A 17801-nucleotide genomic window follows, 5' to 3' on the forward strand; every position below is an offset into this window, starting at 1 on the left:
CTTGTGGGATTTTCACAATCACATTGTGAAGTAGGAAATAGAGACTCATATATTTAGTTATCTTGTCAAGGCCAGTAAGCTAATAAGTGACAAAGCCAGAATTTTAAATAATGTATTTTAGAATTAGTATTTGTTCACTATAAAAAAATTCAAATACAGCCCTGGCTGGTGTAGCTCAGTGAATTGAATGCAGGCCTGCGAACCAAACATCCACGGTTTGGGCCCTGGCTGGTGTAGCTCAGTGGATTGAGCGTGGGCCTGCGAACCAGATGATCGCAGGTTCGATCATGTTCGATCATGTTCCAGTCAGGGCACATGCTTGGGTTGCAGGCCAGTTTCCAGCAGGGGTCAGTTCCCTGCAGGGGATGCACCAGAAGCAACCATACATTGATGTTTCCTTCCTCTCTCCTTCCCTTCCCCTCTAAAGATAAATAAATAAAATATTAAAAAAAAAAAAAAACATCCACGGTTTGATTCCCAGTCAGGGCACATGCCTGGGTTGTGGGCCAGTTCCCCGCAGGAGATGCATGAGAGGCAACCATACGTTGATATTTCTCTCCCTCTCTCCTTCCTTTCCCCTCTAAAGATAAATCAGTAAAATCTTTAAAAAAATTCAAATACAGACAGCCACTAAGTGAAAAGCAGTGAATCACTAACTTCTACCACTCACATTTCACTTCCCATAAACACCATTAGTAGTTTTTTATTTTTTTCTAAAATTTTTCTATATACATTTATATGCAGTCACATACCTATATGTCTATTGCTGTTCATTCCTTGTTTTGATCTTGAGAAACTAATGGGGTTACACTATTTTGACACTTTCTTTTATGTTTAGCGGGATCTCTTAGAAAATGTTCCACTTCAGTATGTATAGATCTATCTTATTATTTTAAGATTATGTAATTATATATGATTGAAATTTAGATGTCATTTAATCAGCAGCATTTCATTATTTCTAATACCAGTACATACTTTCTTTCTGTATTAGTTTGCTTAGGCTTCCATAACAAGACTGGGTGTCTTTCAACAACAGAAATTCCTTTCTCACCGTTCGGGAGTCTGGGAAGTCCAAGGTCAAGGTGCCAGCAAGACAGGTTTCATTCTGAGGTCTCTCCTTTTGGCTTGTAGATGACTGGGGCTTCAGTATATGAACTTGGGGTGGGCAGGGAGACACAGCATTCAGTCCATAACACTCTCCAGCATCGCCTGTTAAACCTTTACAACGTTGTCAACCTGATAAGTGAAAAAAATATGTCATTTCATTTCCATTTATTTAATTATTCGTATCTCTTAACATCTTTTTTCTCTGTAGTCTCTTTGCTATGAAATTTTTGTTCATGTGCTTTGCCCATTTTGACTATTGGGTTTTTTGGTTTGTGTTATCAGAATTTTTTTGTATTAAGGGTATTAGCTCTTTGTTTGACATAAAGGTTGCAAAGATTTTCTCCGTTGTTTCAATAATTTAGTGTTTATTTTTCTTAGCTCAGCTGAGTGTTGCTTCTAACTCTCTGTTAACTTGCAGTCCACTTCTCTAGGGCAGGAGGACGGTCACGTACAACGAGGTTGGAGTGTCCGTGCCTTTTTCTGTGCAGCTCTGTCTTGCCTGTCATTCTGAGGAATGGAACTATAGGAGTCCTCCTTTAAGGTGGTTCCCATTTTGGCAGTTTGTATTCTCCATGAAACGTGTTGGTTCCTGCTGCCTCTCTACCTTGCATAGGACTGGCAGCGATCCAGATATACTCACACCTTTGATGTATGTATTGTTGCATTAAAGAGCCCGTGTTGACCAATAAAACTGTTGGAGAACTTTTCTGAGCCATTTTTCTGCAGTCATATCTGTGGTATATGATCTTGAACTGTACGTACTTTTAATTCCACAAATTACTGGGTTTTGACATATAGGCTAATCTTAAAAAGAATACAGTTTTTCATTTAAAAACAGCTTACACCTGTAAAGATGTAAGCGATAGCATGTGGAAGACTAACCAGCAAGATCTAGCCTTGATATTATATTTTCCTAATTACAACACACACAAATAATAAAGGCTTTGAAGAAGTTTGCTTCATATAATGAATTGTCAGTAAGTGGTGAAACAATGAGTCGCTGCTCCAATTAAGGAGAAGAAAAGTCACGTATGAAATAATTACATCCAATAAAAATGATATGTGTGCTAAGTTATATATAACAGAGTATAGTTTTCAACTGTTTACTGTAAATTATGATGTGCTAGACACATTTTCTCCCTTATTTTTTTATAATGGCTTGAAAGTCGATTTGTACTTCTACCTTATAAATAAAAAAACTGAGTTTCAGTAAGGTTAGGCAATTTTGTCTCAGGTGCTAGCTAGCAAGCACCAGAAGTTGGATTCCAAACTGAGTCTTTGGCTTCAGGCTACCCCATAGTATTGACTCCTGAAAGAAGTTCTGAGAAATAGGCAATTGTGAGCCAAAATAATCAGAGAGGGTGTCCAGTGAAAACAAAGCCTGGGCTTTCAAGAATGAGTAGGATTGAAATAAGTGCAGTTGAATAAGGGGATGTGTGATGGAGAAAATGGTGCAGAAGAAATCATGGAGGTCACACTGAACGTGGTGTGTAAAGGGGAAGGGAACCCCATGACAGGAAATTGTGCATGTGCGGCTGTGCAGTTTACACTCAGCCAAGGACAGAGGGCCCTGCATCTCAGAAAGAGAAGTGTGGGCTTGATCAACTACAGAATGGGTGGTGTGGAGCCACTGAATGTGATCGGCCAGATTAACAAAGTGAAAAGTGCTCATTTGGGAAAATTGGCTGGAATATGGAGTGTTGTCCAGAAAGAAAGCACCTGAACATCCAAAAAGGTAGAGGACGGGAAAGTCCAAGGTTAAGGCCCCCGGTGTCAGGTGAAAGCTGCTTCCTCAGTGATGGCTGTCTTCTCACCACTCCTCACGTGGTAGAAGGGGTGAGGGAGCTCTCTGGGGTCTCTTCTATAAGGACACTAACCCCCTTTATGAGGGATCTACCTTCATGGGCTCCCAAAGGCCTCATCTTCTACTACCACCCCCTTGGGAGGTAGGATTCCAAGGGAAATTTTATTGGTGGAGAACACAAATGTTCAGTCCACAGCACCTGTGGAGAGCAGCACGTTGGGAGTTTGCCTCCTCTGACACAAGGACGTTGACACTCCATTTCCTCTCCTCTTCCCCAGGGGAATATACACCTTCTGGTACTTCTCTCTTCAAAGTGAGCCCAAGGTCAGGCCTCGGAGGAAAGTCACGGGTGTGAGTGCTTAGAAATGAGGCACCCCATACTTGGGTGACGGACACACAGAACAGGTTAAAGGGGCCTGCAGTGATCTTGGTGGAGTGCTGGTCCTGTCCCACTGTGACCCTGTCAGTAAGGATACAAGTGTGCCAGTGTGGTGGTTGGGGGCGCTGACTCCTGATCTGGGGCTACCAGAGGTCAGATTCGGGGCTCTGACACTCGGGTAATTTTCTTGACTGATGCAGGTTTTATTTTCTACATCTACAGAATGTATGAGGAACCTGTTATAGGTTCATAAGGTCATTTTGAGGACTGAAGTCTATAGAGAGACTAGAGTGTTGGAGACTGATGGAAAGGAAGAGCTGGTGGGATGTGACTTGCTGGATGGGGGTCATGTGGCTCAGCTGGTTAGTGGCACAGCTCGAAAGTGGTCTCCTGGCCTCCAGGTCTTTCTACCACTCCTTTCTGGCCATAGAGGGGTTAACTGAAAATTTCTTAGAGTAGCTAAGTGACCTCTAGTTTACTGAGTATCTCAGTTAGCTGAAAATTGCTATATGTATTAATATAGCCTCAGAAGCTACCTCAGAGTTTATTAATAACCTATCTAAAATTCAAAGAACAATAGATACACTAAACAGACTGTTAAAAACTTTCTTAAGTGTAATTTTCTGTTTTGTTTGTTTTTATATTCTTGAGGTATTTGGAAAAAGAACCTAATTAACTCCTATTTTGAAATAAATGAGTGTAAATCATAATGTTTTCTCATTCTCAGGGGTCCTTGTATATTCATGCAGAAAACGGCCTTCATACTACCTACCTATGTGGAATTTCTGGAATCAGTGAGCAAGGGAGAAAGGCGTTGTGTGTTTTATGGGGGGGGGGTGGTGATTTTCCCCTCCTATTGCTTTCCAAAGGCATTTAGTGAAGTAACTTGGTTATTAACTCACCCAGATCCAATTAAAATGGAAGAGTAAAACAAAAGCAAAGTAATTTTATAGGGCAAGTTCCCTAAGAAAAAATAAAGGATAATTTCAGGAAGCACATACATAAATGCACAAGCGTCTTGATGAATTGAGGCATAGTTGCTCATGTTTGGTTAATAATGAGAACTCTCGGTTGCACATAGCAGAAACCCAACCTGAATTAGCTTAGGAAATAGAAAGGAATGTACTGACTCACAAAATAAGAGGAGAAGTCGACTAACTAAGCCACAAAATGGTAGAGATGCAGCTGGTTTCAGGCATGACTTGCTGGGTTTTCAAACCCTGCCAGGTCTGTCTATTGTCTTTGGAATTTTTCTGTGTGCTGACTTGTATCTTACTATGCACTGGCTTCTACAATCTCCGGCTTCTAGGGGGTGATGTTCTGTTCTGTTCTGTTCTGTTCTGTTCTGTTCTGTTCTGTTTTCCACAGTTTGAAAATTCCAAGGAAAGATTGCTGTGTTGGGTACCGATCCCAGACCTGGTCTGTGGAGGCTGGCAGGGCATGCTCGTGGCTTGAGAAATGCTTCCCATAAAAATTCGGGGTTGCAGTAGGAGGTTATTTTTCCCCAGAATAAGTAACTCTCTCTCAGTTCTCCCTTTTTCTTCATTCCTTTTCTCCAACTCTCTCCCACTTGACCGTCACTTGCTGAGCTCCAGCCGCCTAGTCCATGCAGGCGGTGGCCCTTTGGCACCGCATCAGCAAGTCAGGTTTTGCTTGGAACCTGCCCTTTTTCAGAGTGGACTGCCTGTGGGACAGCCATTCTCTTACTCAGTTTGGTTACCTCTTATTAATTGGATACCCCTGTCCCACTATAATCACGTGAGCATATTGGCATGATCTTGCAGCCGGCTATATACACTGCTAGCTCTGGCTGAAATGCCCGCATAGGCAGCATCTCTTGACGAGCCAGCTGCTCTCTGGATAACCTCGGTCAGAGATGGTTTACTGGCTCGTACATGGGTAGCAACCTGTGCCTTGAACAAATGGATAAAAGCAAGGTGCCAGGAACAAGAACAGGCAGGAAGAACAGTGATGGGAATTTACAAAATTTCCAGCTCATTACAGAGCCCACCCATTACCTCTTTCATTTTGTTTTAATTTTAATGTATTGAACTGCAGGCTGTTTGCAGAGAGCTCTGTTCCACTCATGTTTTAACAAGCAATATCTTAAGTGGGTAAACGTGGAAAAATAAGTATAGGGAAACTGTTCATAGGACCTCTAATAGCCTCTTGTTTTTCTCACACTGAGCTATACTTAGACAAGTCAGGAAGGGCACTTCCCCATTTTTTACCCCACAAAAGAAAATCTAAAGCAAGATACACATATGTTCAGCTATAGATAATGAAACCTAGTCAACCTCAATCATGTAAGGGGGAGCATATATATTTGTGATAAGTTCATGTCACAGATAAATGGAGGGACATTTATGACCTAGGTATAAAATGTACAAGTCTGCAAATGGTTAATTTATGACCCCCAAATCAAGAGTGGTAGATGCATTAGCTTTCTATGGTACTATAATAAATAACCACAAGCTGGGTAGCTTGAAAGAGCAGAAATTTAATCTCTCACAGCTCTGGAGGCCTGAAGTCCAAAAATCAAGGGACCAGCAGGGCCATGCTCTCTCTGCAGGCTCAGGAAAGAATCCTTCTTTGTTTTTTCCAGCTTCTGGTGGTTTCTGGCATTCCTTGGCTTTTGGTAGCTTGATTCCAATATCTGCTTCTGTCTTCACATGGCCACATTCTCTTTCTATGTGACTAGATCTGAATGTCCCTCTACGTTTTTATGAAGATGCTAGTCATTGGATTTAGGACCCTCCCCGGGGCAGGATGACTTCATCTTTACTGATTCTCTCTGAAGAAGACCCTATTTCCAAATAAGGTCATATTCTGAGGTTCTGGGCATCATACATTTTGAAGAAGTACTGTTCAACCCAGCACAGGGGAATTAAGCAAAAAAAAAAAAAAATTTCTCTCAGTAACTTTTTTTGTTTAGGTAATTGGTGTTTGAAATGTCAGAGGATTGTGGATTCTTAAGTTTCCTGATGTGAAGGGCTCTCAGGAGAAGTCCTACTGGAACTGAGTCTGTTTCACAGTAGGTGCTGGTGAAGGGAGGGCGGGAGGTCAGCACGGCTTTGTCAAGGACCCCCGCCCCCAGCTCCAATCACAGAAAGATAACCTACATTTCTCTTAAGATTTTCTTACCTCCTGTTCTTAGTGCCTTGGCCTTTTGTTCTCAGTGCCGTGGCTCTAAGTTTGAAAGAATTCTGACACTTAGAAGTCTTGTTTTTGTTTTTGTTTTTGTTTTTAAATCTTATCCCTGTCTAATTCTGTCCCGACTGAAATAAGATGAAACTATGAAACCATATGAGATTCTTTGGACCATTGTGTTACTTTATAAAATTTTATGTGCTTAAAAAACTGAATATATAGAATAGGTTGCTAATGTTTAAGATTTTTCAACCATTTTCTCCTTTCCATGAAGTTCTACCCACAATGGCCCTTATGCAGCTAGAATAGATAGGTATTCATTCATCTCTCATTGAGATAGTTGAGTCATCTACTGAGAACTGATTCGGAGTATGCAAAGATTCTTACAGGTTTGCAATGAGAGCAAAGTGCTCCATTCCCTGGAAGTTGCGTCCTGCACCAAACAGGTTATGGCCATTCATAGCCAAGGAAAAGATGCAGAGCAAAGTAAAGAAAGACCAATGCATGGAGGCAAAAGGGTGAATCATGAATGTTGAGGTCTTGTACAAATGGTCATAAGAGCATCCCAAGTGGAGGATCAGAAGGGCAGATTATAGGGCCAATTCACAGCTGTGAGCATCTGGGTAAATTGTGAGGGTTTGGGGACTAAGTAAGTAGTTTAATGGGCCTCCTGGGAAAAGTGATGGGTGGAGTGACTGGAAAGGTGTGAAAGAACTAAAAGAGCAGGGAAGGGGGTGGAAAGAGAGTTTCAGAGGGCATGCAGCCCTGGGTGGTTATAAGTACAGGGTGGGACAGTGGGGTTGCTGAAGTGCAATGCAGGGTAGGTCAATGGAGTTGACACTATCAAGAGATTAGAGGTCAATGCATTTGAATTTGATGACTCAGACTTCTTGATGATGGCTTCAGAGAAAGGGGAACATTTATTCATTTTCATTCAATAACCATTTATTAAGCAGTCTGTATGTTGCAGAGACTACACTAGATACACCTGACCTGAAAAAAGAGGATAAGAGAAGATGACGGGTCACAGGGTACAGTATAAATATTTGGGGCTCTTCGCTTTCCAGGTGCAGTTTTATGGTCGATGGTAATTTCCACCTTGGTCTTGGCTATACTTAGCAACTCTTTTTTTCTTGTCTTTCATCTGTGTTTTGGTTCCTGGGCTGTTCCTTTACTATGCACCCACCTTCACAGATCACCTCCAACTGCCAAGCCATCCTTGCCTGGCATCTGTTCCGTATGAAGGCGAGTCTGTAAATCCCACTTTTGTGATGAAGAACACAATGATCAATAACATGCTTTAACATGTCATCGGGTGAGTGCATCATTGCCACCCACTTCCATATGCTCTGCTTTTTATTCCTTTGTATTTATGTCTTCTGCAATCATAGAGCCAGCCTAAAACAAAACTTAAATGTTCATTTCAATCTCAGAAACACCAACTCATCTATTTCTATACTTTATGTTGCCATGCCTTCTTTGACAATTTCTGTAAGTTTAATATTTTTTTGAGTAGAGGCAACCGCCTGGCACTGCCATTTGGTTGTGACAATAATGTGACATCTGCGAAGTGATTAAAAATAGGGTAGCCTCTTTAAGTGCTGCTTCTTGTGGCACTAATTCATTACAGCCTTATTTATCTCAGAAATGTTTTAATACACGAAAGTATAGCTATATTTTTGTTTCAAACACCCTAATGATGCAGAAAGAGAAGTCTTTTTCCCATGAACAGTTACTGGATACACAAGAAACAGTAGTGTTTGATGCTTGTGTTCAGCCAACAAGTAGCACGTGTCTGGAGCACTGGTGTGCCTCCTGTCCTGCCTCAGACACTGCTCTCCAGTCTCTGCCTCAGCATCACTTGGGCTAAAGAAGATCACAACACAGTATAGAACACAGGTGCCATGGCTGCCTCAGGTGTTTTGCGGGGCTGACGAGGAAGCAGAAGATAGCAACAGCCATCATTTGGGGATTGGTAGCAATGCGCTGCTATCCCTAGGCTGTAAGCGTGGCCGGAAGTTGGGTGGGATCTTCTGTCTTACTGGGGGGGGGGGGGGGGGGGGCGCAGGGNGGGGGGGGGGGGGGCGGCATGCTGTGAGCCAATGGCCCTGACCTACTCTGATCAAAGTGCCTCCATTCTCAGGAACTTGTACCCTACACTAAACAGGTTGTGTTTATCCACAGGAATAGTCTTGGTTTCTCACTTAATTATTCCACATGATTATCTTCAAAGTGCTTCTTGAGAAATTCACCCATTTGGGGGGAGTTTGATAACCCATATGTTTTCTCCTATATTAGTAGCCCCTTAATTCAGTTGCTAGCTTTACATATACTTCCCTGGCACTTCTCTCTGTTCGTTTGTCGCTTTCATCTCTTACATCCATTGTATTTTGCTAAGAAATTGCTTATTCCAAGTCTCCTTATCTTTTCCTGCAATCAGTGCCCAGGTGGACATGCATAAAGTTTTCTTATTGTGTCATGAATGTGTTTTTTTCTTAGGAAATCCTCGTTTTCTAGCACATGCCCTCATTTGCAATCTGTAGGTCAGATTACATTTTAATTTTCCCTGAAGCCCTCACCAGGTTTCAAGGAGAAAATTTGTTACTTGCTCTCTATTAAAAAGAGAGCTTTTTATGCTCTCTCTTTTTTAAAAAAAGCTTATTTTAAGACATTTGTTTGAAGCATCTTTTTTCTTTTTTATTGAGTTTATTGGGGTGACACTGGTTAACAAAATTACACAGGTTTCAAGTGCTCAGTTCTACAGTCATCTGTACACGGTATTGTACGTTCAACAATGCAAGTCAAGTCTCTTTCTGTGACCATTTATCCCCCATACACCTTCCTCCACCTCTCCCAACCCTTCTCCCCCAAGCAGTCACCACACTGTTGTCCATGTCCATGAGCTTTTTTCCTTTTTTTGTTCTATCCCTCCTTTTCCCTGCTGCACCCTCACCAAGAGCTATTAGCCTGCTCTCTATCTATGAACTTATCAGTATTCTGTTTGTTAGTTCATTTTGTTCATTAGATTCCACATGTGAGTGAAATCATATGGTATTTGTCTTTTTCTGACTGGCTTATTTCACTTAACATAGGGGATGTGCTCTCCACGTCCATCAATGCTGTCAAAAAGGGTAAAACTTTCTTCTTTTTTATAGCTGAGTCATTCCATTGTATAAATGTACCACAGCTCTTTCATTCACTCATCTGCTGATGGACACTTGGGCTGCTTCCAAATCTTGGTTATTGTAAATAATGCTGCAAAGAACATAGGGGTGCACGTATTTTTTTGAATCAGTGTTTTGGATTTCTTTGGATAAATTCCCAGAAGTGGAAGGAAGCGCCGGGTCATAAGGCAGTTTCATATTTAATTTTTGGAGGTATACTGCTTTCCATAGTGTCTGTACCAGTCTACATTCCCACCAACAGTGCATGAGGGTTCCCTTTTCTCTACATCCTTGCCAGCACTTGTTGTTTGTTGATTTATTGATGATAACCATTCTGACAGGTATGAGGTGATGTCTCATTGTGGTTTTAACTTGCATTCCTCTGATGATTAGCAATGTTGAGCATCTTTTCATGTATCTATCAGCCATATGTATGTTGTCTTTGGAGAAGTGTCTATTTGGGTCCTATGCGTCTTTTTAAGCGTCTTAATGGCAGGCACCACCTAGCCTCACATCTCTGCAAACACACTCTTAGCTCACTCTTGCTATGCCTAAATGAAGATCACTAGTTTCTGTAGCTGCCTTGGCAACACTCAGCTGTTTCAATCTAACAATTCCTTTCTAGGATCTACCTTGTAAAGCTCAGTATAACCTACAAGTTCCTTTTGAATTTATAACGCACTTAGCAAAAATCTCACATGTTCCTAAATACTTTACCTTGGATGTATTTGCAGTGCCCAGTGCCCCTTGGAGCACTGAGATACCCAAATTAATAAAATCTCACAAGAAAGCTCAAGCTACATGTGGAAAGTGAAATCTAATAGAAATCTTGGGTTTCATTTTTGTGTAACCATTGTATATTATGCAACCATCTTTGAATAATAACTGTAGTGATTTCCAAGCAAAATAGAATATAGTTTCTGCCTTCGGGGTGCACATTGTTTTAGAGACAAGACAAGTGCAGACAAAGCCAAGTGCAATGTCATTTCTGTGTATGTAATGTTAAAAATGTACAAGTGGTAAGTAAGGAATGCCTCACTGTGCAACTCAAAATAAAGCTGGATTTAGAAACTTGAATCCCTGGCTGCCTATTCATATCTCTACTCACTACATACCATTTCCATCTTCTGCTACTTAGATTTTACTATATTTTAAAGTGAAACTGTGTAGAAAATTTAAATGGAAAGCCATAGGAGAAAATAGCTGAAAACACTTCATCTTTCTATGCATGTCTGTGGCAGAGAACAAGCAAAGATTTCAAAATGCATTGCCTGTGTTTGAGTAAATAAGGCTAAAAGAAGAAGTGTGGGAGAGCCCTAAGACAGCTTAACTTTTGGAAATTTAGAGACACACTAGGGCTTCTTCATCTGATAAATAGAAGGTTCAAAGAACCATGCAACTGGTGGCAGCATCAATAACTCAACTAGGCTGAGTGCAAGGTTCATGCATTCGCTCTGGCTAGAAAGCTTTTTGGGATGTGAGGGTATGCTTAGCTCTCTCTGAGCTCCCTGGCTGATGTGGGAGAGTGTTCTGAAGGGAGCTCATGGAAGGGGCAGTGGAAGTAGTCCTGCTCCCATGGACCATGCTTTCACTTGAAGGACTAACTTCCCTGCTGATTCTATTTTCACTGCTTCCCCTTCCTAATTTTAGGGGTGTCAACAAGAGCACATCACTACAGTGTTTTCTCTCCCAAATTCTAATAGTCAAATTCTTAATAAAATTTCTTTTTAAATCCTAAGATAAAAATACTCATTGTTGATCCCTATTTTTTTGCTCAGCTCTGTGCTCAGCATTAAGAAGACAAACAGGTAAATAGACAGATGCTAGATGCTTGAGGCATCATCTCTCACCTTCAGTAGAGGTGCCTTGATTTTTTTTCTGTTTGGAAGTAAAAAACAAGGGAAGAGGAGCAAGGGAAAAGTAAAGCAGGCAAGCAAGTTTTGAAACATCTGTTATGCAGATTGGGAAGGGAAACAAGAGTAAATTTAAAAAAAAAAACGGATTGATAAAATCCTGTGATTCTTGGAGTCATTATCTCCTTTTTGCTGTTTCCATGGTCGTTGTCGTCATCGTTACAACAAATTATACTCGAGCCACACAACCTTTACATGACTGAGAAAACCATTTCTTTGAAAAACTGATCATCAGCTATGCTAGTCTCATGCTTGTGCCATGTGGTAGGCTGATTTAACTTATTGCCTCCTCTCTCTGCTCTGTGGGTGTTTAGGTGGAGCCGGTGATAGAGAGAGGCCACGAGAGTCTGGTCCATCACATCCTGCTCTATCAGTGCAGCAGCAACTTGAATGACAGCGTTCTGGACTATGGCCACGAGTGCTACCACCCCAACATGCCCGATGCATTCCACACCTGCGAGACCGTTGTGTTTGCCTGGGCCATCGGTGGAGAGGTGGGGCCAGTATCTACTGAGATGCAACAATGAACTGATCATGCTTTTCTCTGCGATTCCAATACTTATAAGTAAAACTACACATTATTTTTGATATGAGGGTGGCTTATTTTTCTTTCCAAGGAAAGAAAGTCTTTCCTTAATCCATTTTACCTTATTAGCTGTTGGTTAGTGGAGTTCCAGTATGTTGAAACCTCTTTCAGAATGGTTGGTTTTTGAGTGGAGTAGAGCTTTCAGGCACTTTCATAGGACACTGTCTCATAAAATTTTTCTGATTTAGGGTTTTTCCTATCCACCTCACGTTGGATTATCCCTCGGCACTCCATTAGATCCTCGTTATGTGCTTCTGGAAGTTCATTATGACAACCCAGCATATAAGGAAGGTGAGTTTGTTCTTCATATATTCTACCTATGAATTTAAAAAGTTTTGTAACTTCTGTCTTAGAGTCGAAATAAAATAGCACCGATTGTTAGAATAAAAATTTATGTTTATGATCCAAATTAGAATACTTTTTAGAGTAAAAGAGAGAACTGTTAATAATTACATTGGAACAAGAGTCATTACCAGCAGTGAACACAGCAAATGGGCCTTGTGGTCATTAATCTTAAACAAAGTTTGAGTACTACTTACCAGAAAGTAGAAGAATAGAGTCTTCCCTTTGTTATGTAAATTCATCCCAAATACAGTGTGCTTATAAACAGTTTCTAACTACACATCTGAAAAACTACCATTTATCACATTAGGAAATATTAAGCATTTTGTTGTGTGAAAGGAAAACCATAAATACACTCAACAAGCACTTAGAGACACTGCACCATATGAGGCTGAAATGAAAAGGGTACATACACTTGATTGCTGAGTTATGTAATATTCCAAACCCAATATGTTGAAAGATTTAATATGAAATCATCAACAGAAGCAACATAAAGCTATTGTTTTACATCAATTCATGCAATTGTTCAGCAAATATTGAACACCAACTATGTGCTGGGCCTGTGCTTAATGATATAATGCTTGTGCAAAACACCCTTGTTTACCCATGTGGAAATTATAGTTTTCCTACGGGAAAGAAAAACAATGGAATAATCACACCAATTAATATAAAATTGTGTATAATGTATGCTAACTGACCCAAAGGGCTAATTTGGTATTCACAGGTAGGTACGTCACCACTGCAGAAAGGAGTCTACTGATTTCGAAACTAATGGAGCAGATGTATGGAGTTTGGGATTCACATGCTCCCTCCTTATAAATGTGTCAAAACACAGAATGTGTCTTATTCATCTTTCATTCCACAATGCTTATTGTAGTGCTTTTCACATAATAAAGTCTCAATTAGTATTGACTGAATAACTGTCGAATGATTGGAAACATGGTGACAAACTATATAGAAAGTTAATTATTGATATTTTTCTCCATGGTTTCTCAACCAAGTGGTTGGTTTTCACCTCTGGGTAAATGTTATTGAACTTCACCAGTAAACCATATAAGACTTTTTGTTGAGTTCTTCTATACTCTAATGAATGACTTTAAGGTTTTCCTTCCTTTTAGATCATTGGAATAGATCAGCTAGACAATACAAACATTTCTCCTGTGAATGCAGACAATATGGCGACTCATCTTTTAATTCCCATTTGTGAAGCTGAGTGTTGTCTTCCATTAATCTTTGTTTGTATTCCTTTTCCTTGTGACAGCTTAGGGAAAATTAGTGAAACACTTCAACTGCACATAGGGATTGTTTTTTTTTAAGAATGTAAATTCACTTTTAATTATATATATACTCTTGTTCCAGGCTTAATAGATAACTCTGGACTGAGGTTATTCCACACAGCAGATATAAGGAAATACGATGCCGGGGTGATCGAGGCTGGCCTCTGGGTGAGCCTCTTCCACACCATCCCTCCAGGCATGCCGGAGTTTCAGTCCGAGGGTCACTGCACTCTGGAGTGTCTGGGAGAGGTATGCTGTGTCTCAGTCTGCGTGCTGCTCTGTACAGATCGGTTATTGTTCTTAGAAAACTCTGTTGGGGAAATTTCCTGCTTGCTCATTATCAATGTTTTTCTTATTGTCACACTACAAAACCATTATTTCAATTTTAGCAAGACCTTTGATTGCTTTTTCAAATCTTGAAGGCTACAGGAGTAGAATTCTGAAGATAAGAGTGACCCAGCATGTTTTTGGTCTTAGTCCCACCTCCTATGCTTATTTCATATTGGACACTTCAGTTTATCTTTTAAATTGTCTTCTTCTGTTCATGTAGTTTCTTTTCTCAACTTTACCTTTTATCTCAATTTTTCCATTATTTATTTTTATTTTTTTCTCTTTTTCTTTGCTTCATAGTTTCCTTCCCTTCTTTAAACAAAGAGCAAGAATAACTAATTTAAAACATAAACAGTAAAATGACAACAAACTCACAACTATCAACAATCAAATCTAAAAAGAATGAAAACAAAAAACAAATCAAGCAAACAACAGAACAGGAAGAGAATCACAGAAATGGAGATCACATGGAGGGTTATCAGCAGGGAGGAAAGGAGTGGGGGAAAAGGTACAGGGAATAAGTAGCATAAAGAGTAGGTAGAAAATAGACTACAGGAGGTTAAGAATAGTATAGGAAATGGAGAAGCCAAAGAACTTATAGGTACGACCCATGGACATGAACTAAGGCAGGGAGGATGTGGGTCAAAGAGGGTGTGCAGGGTGAAGGGGAAAAGGGGGGGAATGGGCAAACCATAATAGCATAATCCATAAACTATATTTAAAAAATACAGACTGGATAAGATACAACCATGTATAAGTACTTAACAATGGCTGCTTTCATTTATATTCATTTCTATTGAACGAAAGTATTTTAACATGGATCAGATTCTTTATGAATTAAAAGATGGTGTGATTATAGGCAGTGCGGGAGGCTGGTAAAGTGGAAAAAATGTTCTTGTGAGTTATTTAGATTGAAATTTAAATTGCCATTACATCACTTACAAGCTGTAGGACCATGGACAAGCCCATTTAATGCATCTCTCGCACTTGGTTTTCTTATCTGTAAATAATTTTGTCCTTTTAAGAGTTTTAATTTGCAGGTTTCTAACATACCAGAATATTTTTGCCAGGAGCTTTGACTTCCTGTTTACCTCTCAAAAGAAGGAAAAAGAAAGATAACACTTGGGAGTGGTCCAACAAATGTAGCTTCACAATGGTAATACTGGCGGGAATGTCACGGAAATCCCAAATTCTGAGTGTTTGGTGGCTCAAGCACTCATTCAAATTGCCTTAGCTTTTCTTTTCAGGTGTCCTTCCAAGTCACTTTTAACAAGAACTGTCTGAATACTCCCTTGTTGGGGCTAATCGAGTCTTCCTCTCTCCCCACCCCCAACCTGTAGGCTCTGGAAGCCGAAAAGCCCAGCGGAGTCCGAGTGTTTGCTGTTCTTCTTCACGCTCACCTGGCCGGCAGAGGCATCAGGCTGCGTCATTTTCGCAAAGGGGAGGAAATGAGATTACTTGCTTATGATGACAATTTTGACTTCAATTTCCAGGAGTTTCAGTATCTAAAAGAAGAACAAACTATTTTACCAGTATGAATGTTTTGTTCTTTCTCAGTGAATGTTATAAAAGTCATGAGACATGTGTCTGTTGAGAATTAGCAAGGTTTCTACTGGTGAAATGAATTCTTCACAGTATCCTGATTCTTAAACCACCCACAATAGATGATGCACAGTGTGGATGGAATGTGTTTGATCTGTTTTCCAAAACCAAGACTTATTTTTCTTGCTATTCCCAAGGGCACTTCACGTTATTGATTTAAAAAATAAATAAATATTGGGTTCCAAGCACTGACATTACTCTTCTTTTACTGGACTCCTCAGTTGAAATTTTTGGCTGCAATTCTGATAACGGTGAATCAGAGTTTCCTTATTCCATAGGGTATATTTTTTTAGAAGTTTCATTTCAGGAGACATGATTGCAAAGGTAACTCTCTTATTTGACAGTGGTGTTCAGACATGGCTAATTATATTGTGCTCTGGAACCTACTTGCACCAATACATGGGGCCATGGCCGAAGGACACGAAGAGAGTCGTATACCATAAGATAATGAAGGCTTTAAAAAGGTGTTTTTTTAAATTTTTTGGTGATGCTTCATTTTTTCAAAAATTTTTAGCCTATTTTACTTTTAAAAGTTCAATTTTACATACTGCTTTGGAAATGAGAGTAATAGCTATATCTTTTCTTACATGCAGAAATTCTCTGATACACCCTGAGAATAGAAAGATGAAGTGTGAGAAACACGGATGTAGTTAAGATTCTTCACTCTCTGTTTTGTGCCTGATCTTGTCTCGGGGCTTTCCAATCAGTTTTGCTGTGTTATCTCAGAGCTTCCCAACTGGTGGGCTGTGAGCAGCATATAAGTGTGTTGAGATATTAATTCCTGGTCCCTCCGACTGGCAGGGCAAGGAGGATGAATCTGAGGGCTAGCACCCCAAATTACCCATGTCTGACCCAGAAATAGCTGGTCCACTTACCTGAGTGGGCAGCCTAAAATAGTATTATTTTCTATGTGTGCTGAATTATCCAAATGATTGGAAAACAGTGGAAAAATAAATTACTATTAATTTGCCTCACAATTCTGTTGTCAGGAAATAAAGACCTGACTAAAGACCCCTAAAGAAAATAATGTAAATGAAGAGATAGCCATAGATAGTATCTATGGCTACCATTTATGAAGTGCTTAATCTCTACTAAGGATTAAATGTTTGTTTTGTCATTTAATCCCCTCAGGACAGCTGTACAAAATAAGTGCTATTTTTACCCTTTTTTTTTTATGTGAACACACTGGTCCCGATGAGTCATTTCCTTACTGAAGGTCATGCAGCTCGCACATGGTGGGGTCTGGCCCGAGCCCAGGGAGCCTTGCTTGTTTGCTTGCTTGCCTGTTGGTTGGGAATTTAATAAATGAAGGGTTTTCTCCCAAATCGAATTACTTAATGCATCCCTTCATATAGCAAATTCAACTGTCGGCCTACAGATGTATTTGAGGAATGGGACAGCATAAAACTCCAATCTGAAAACTCATACTTTTCTGTTTTAGGGAGATAATCTAATTACTGAGTGTCGCTACAACACAGAAGATAGAGACCTGATGACTTGGGTAAGAACATTTTTATTAGTAAAATTTATTTGAAGGAAGGGAGGAATGAACTTTGATTTTAAAGAGAAAGAGTAAAAAACATTCCTATGGGGAAGCAAAATTCCTAAAAGTAAACATGAAACATTATAAAACTGAAATTAAACTTGTTTTAACATTCTACCAGATTGACTAATGATACTATGGTAACATTTGCACTGGAATTTATTGACACTTTCATGAAAAACTATCCTTAGTCTTTTAGTTTTTTTTCTCACACACTATTATTAATAAAAGACCTGTGGTTACTAATGACCATGTACATGAGTCTGGATTTAGATGAATCAAGACTTCAAAAGAAAGAATGAGTTGCATGATCTTAAGGTTTCGGCCCCAAAGGGAAATTTTATCCCAACAGAGTTACTGGGGAGTTCTGCCTGATATTCAAGAATTAGATCGTTCAGGATTTGCTTATCTCTTTCAGAGAACACATTTCCCACCAACTCATTTCATGAAGTTAGCACAATCTTAAACTGAAACTGGAGAAAGGCAGTATGAGAGCAGTCAACAGTATGGACCCAATGGAAATATCTTTGACAAAAGTGTTATCAAATCCTGCATTATATAAAAATGTAATGTTAGGACCAACTTGGGTTTCACTAAGAAATAT

General features: G+C 39.9%; 1 protein-coding gene across 1 annotated transcript in view; it reads left to right on the forward strand.

Moving 5' to 3' along the window:
- MOXD1 (monooxygenase DBH like 1) overlaps nucleotides 1-17801 on the forward strand; it is a 73039-nt gene that overhangs the window by 41246 nt on the left and 13992 nt on the right. Inside the window, exons 5-9 of the mRNA XM_037045725.1 lie at nucleotides 11832-12011; nucleotides 12292-12394; nucleotides 13805-13971; nucleotides 15393-15584; nucleotides 17096-17155. Of these exons, the coding sequence (XP_036901620.1) occupies nucleotides 11832-12011; nucleotides 12292-12394; nucleotides 13805-13971; nucleotides 15393-15584; nucleotides 17096-17155 (702 nt within the window). The remainder of the gene's footprint in view (nucleotides 1-11831; nucleotides 12012-12291; nucleotides 12395-13804; nucleotides 13972-15392; nucleotides 15585-17095; nucleotides 17156-17801) is intronic.

Source organism: Sturnira hondurensis, unplaced genomic scaffold (genome assembly GCF_014824575.4).
Source record: "Sturnira hondurensis isolate 20B ecotype Veracruz unplaced genomic scaffold, ASM1482457v3 Scaffold0004474, whole genome shotgun sequence".
Lineage (NCBI taxonomy): Eukaryota > Metazoa > Chordata > Mammalia > Chiroptera > Phyllostomidae > Sturnira > Sturnira hondurensis.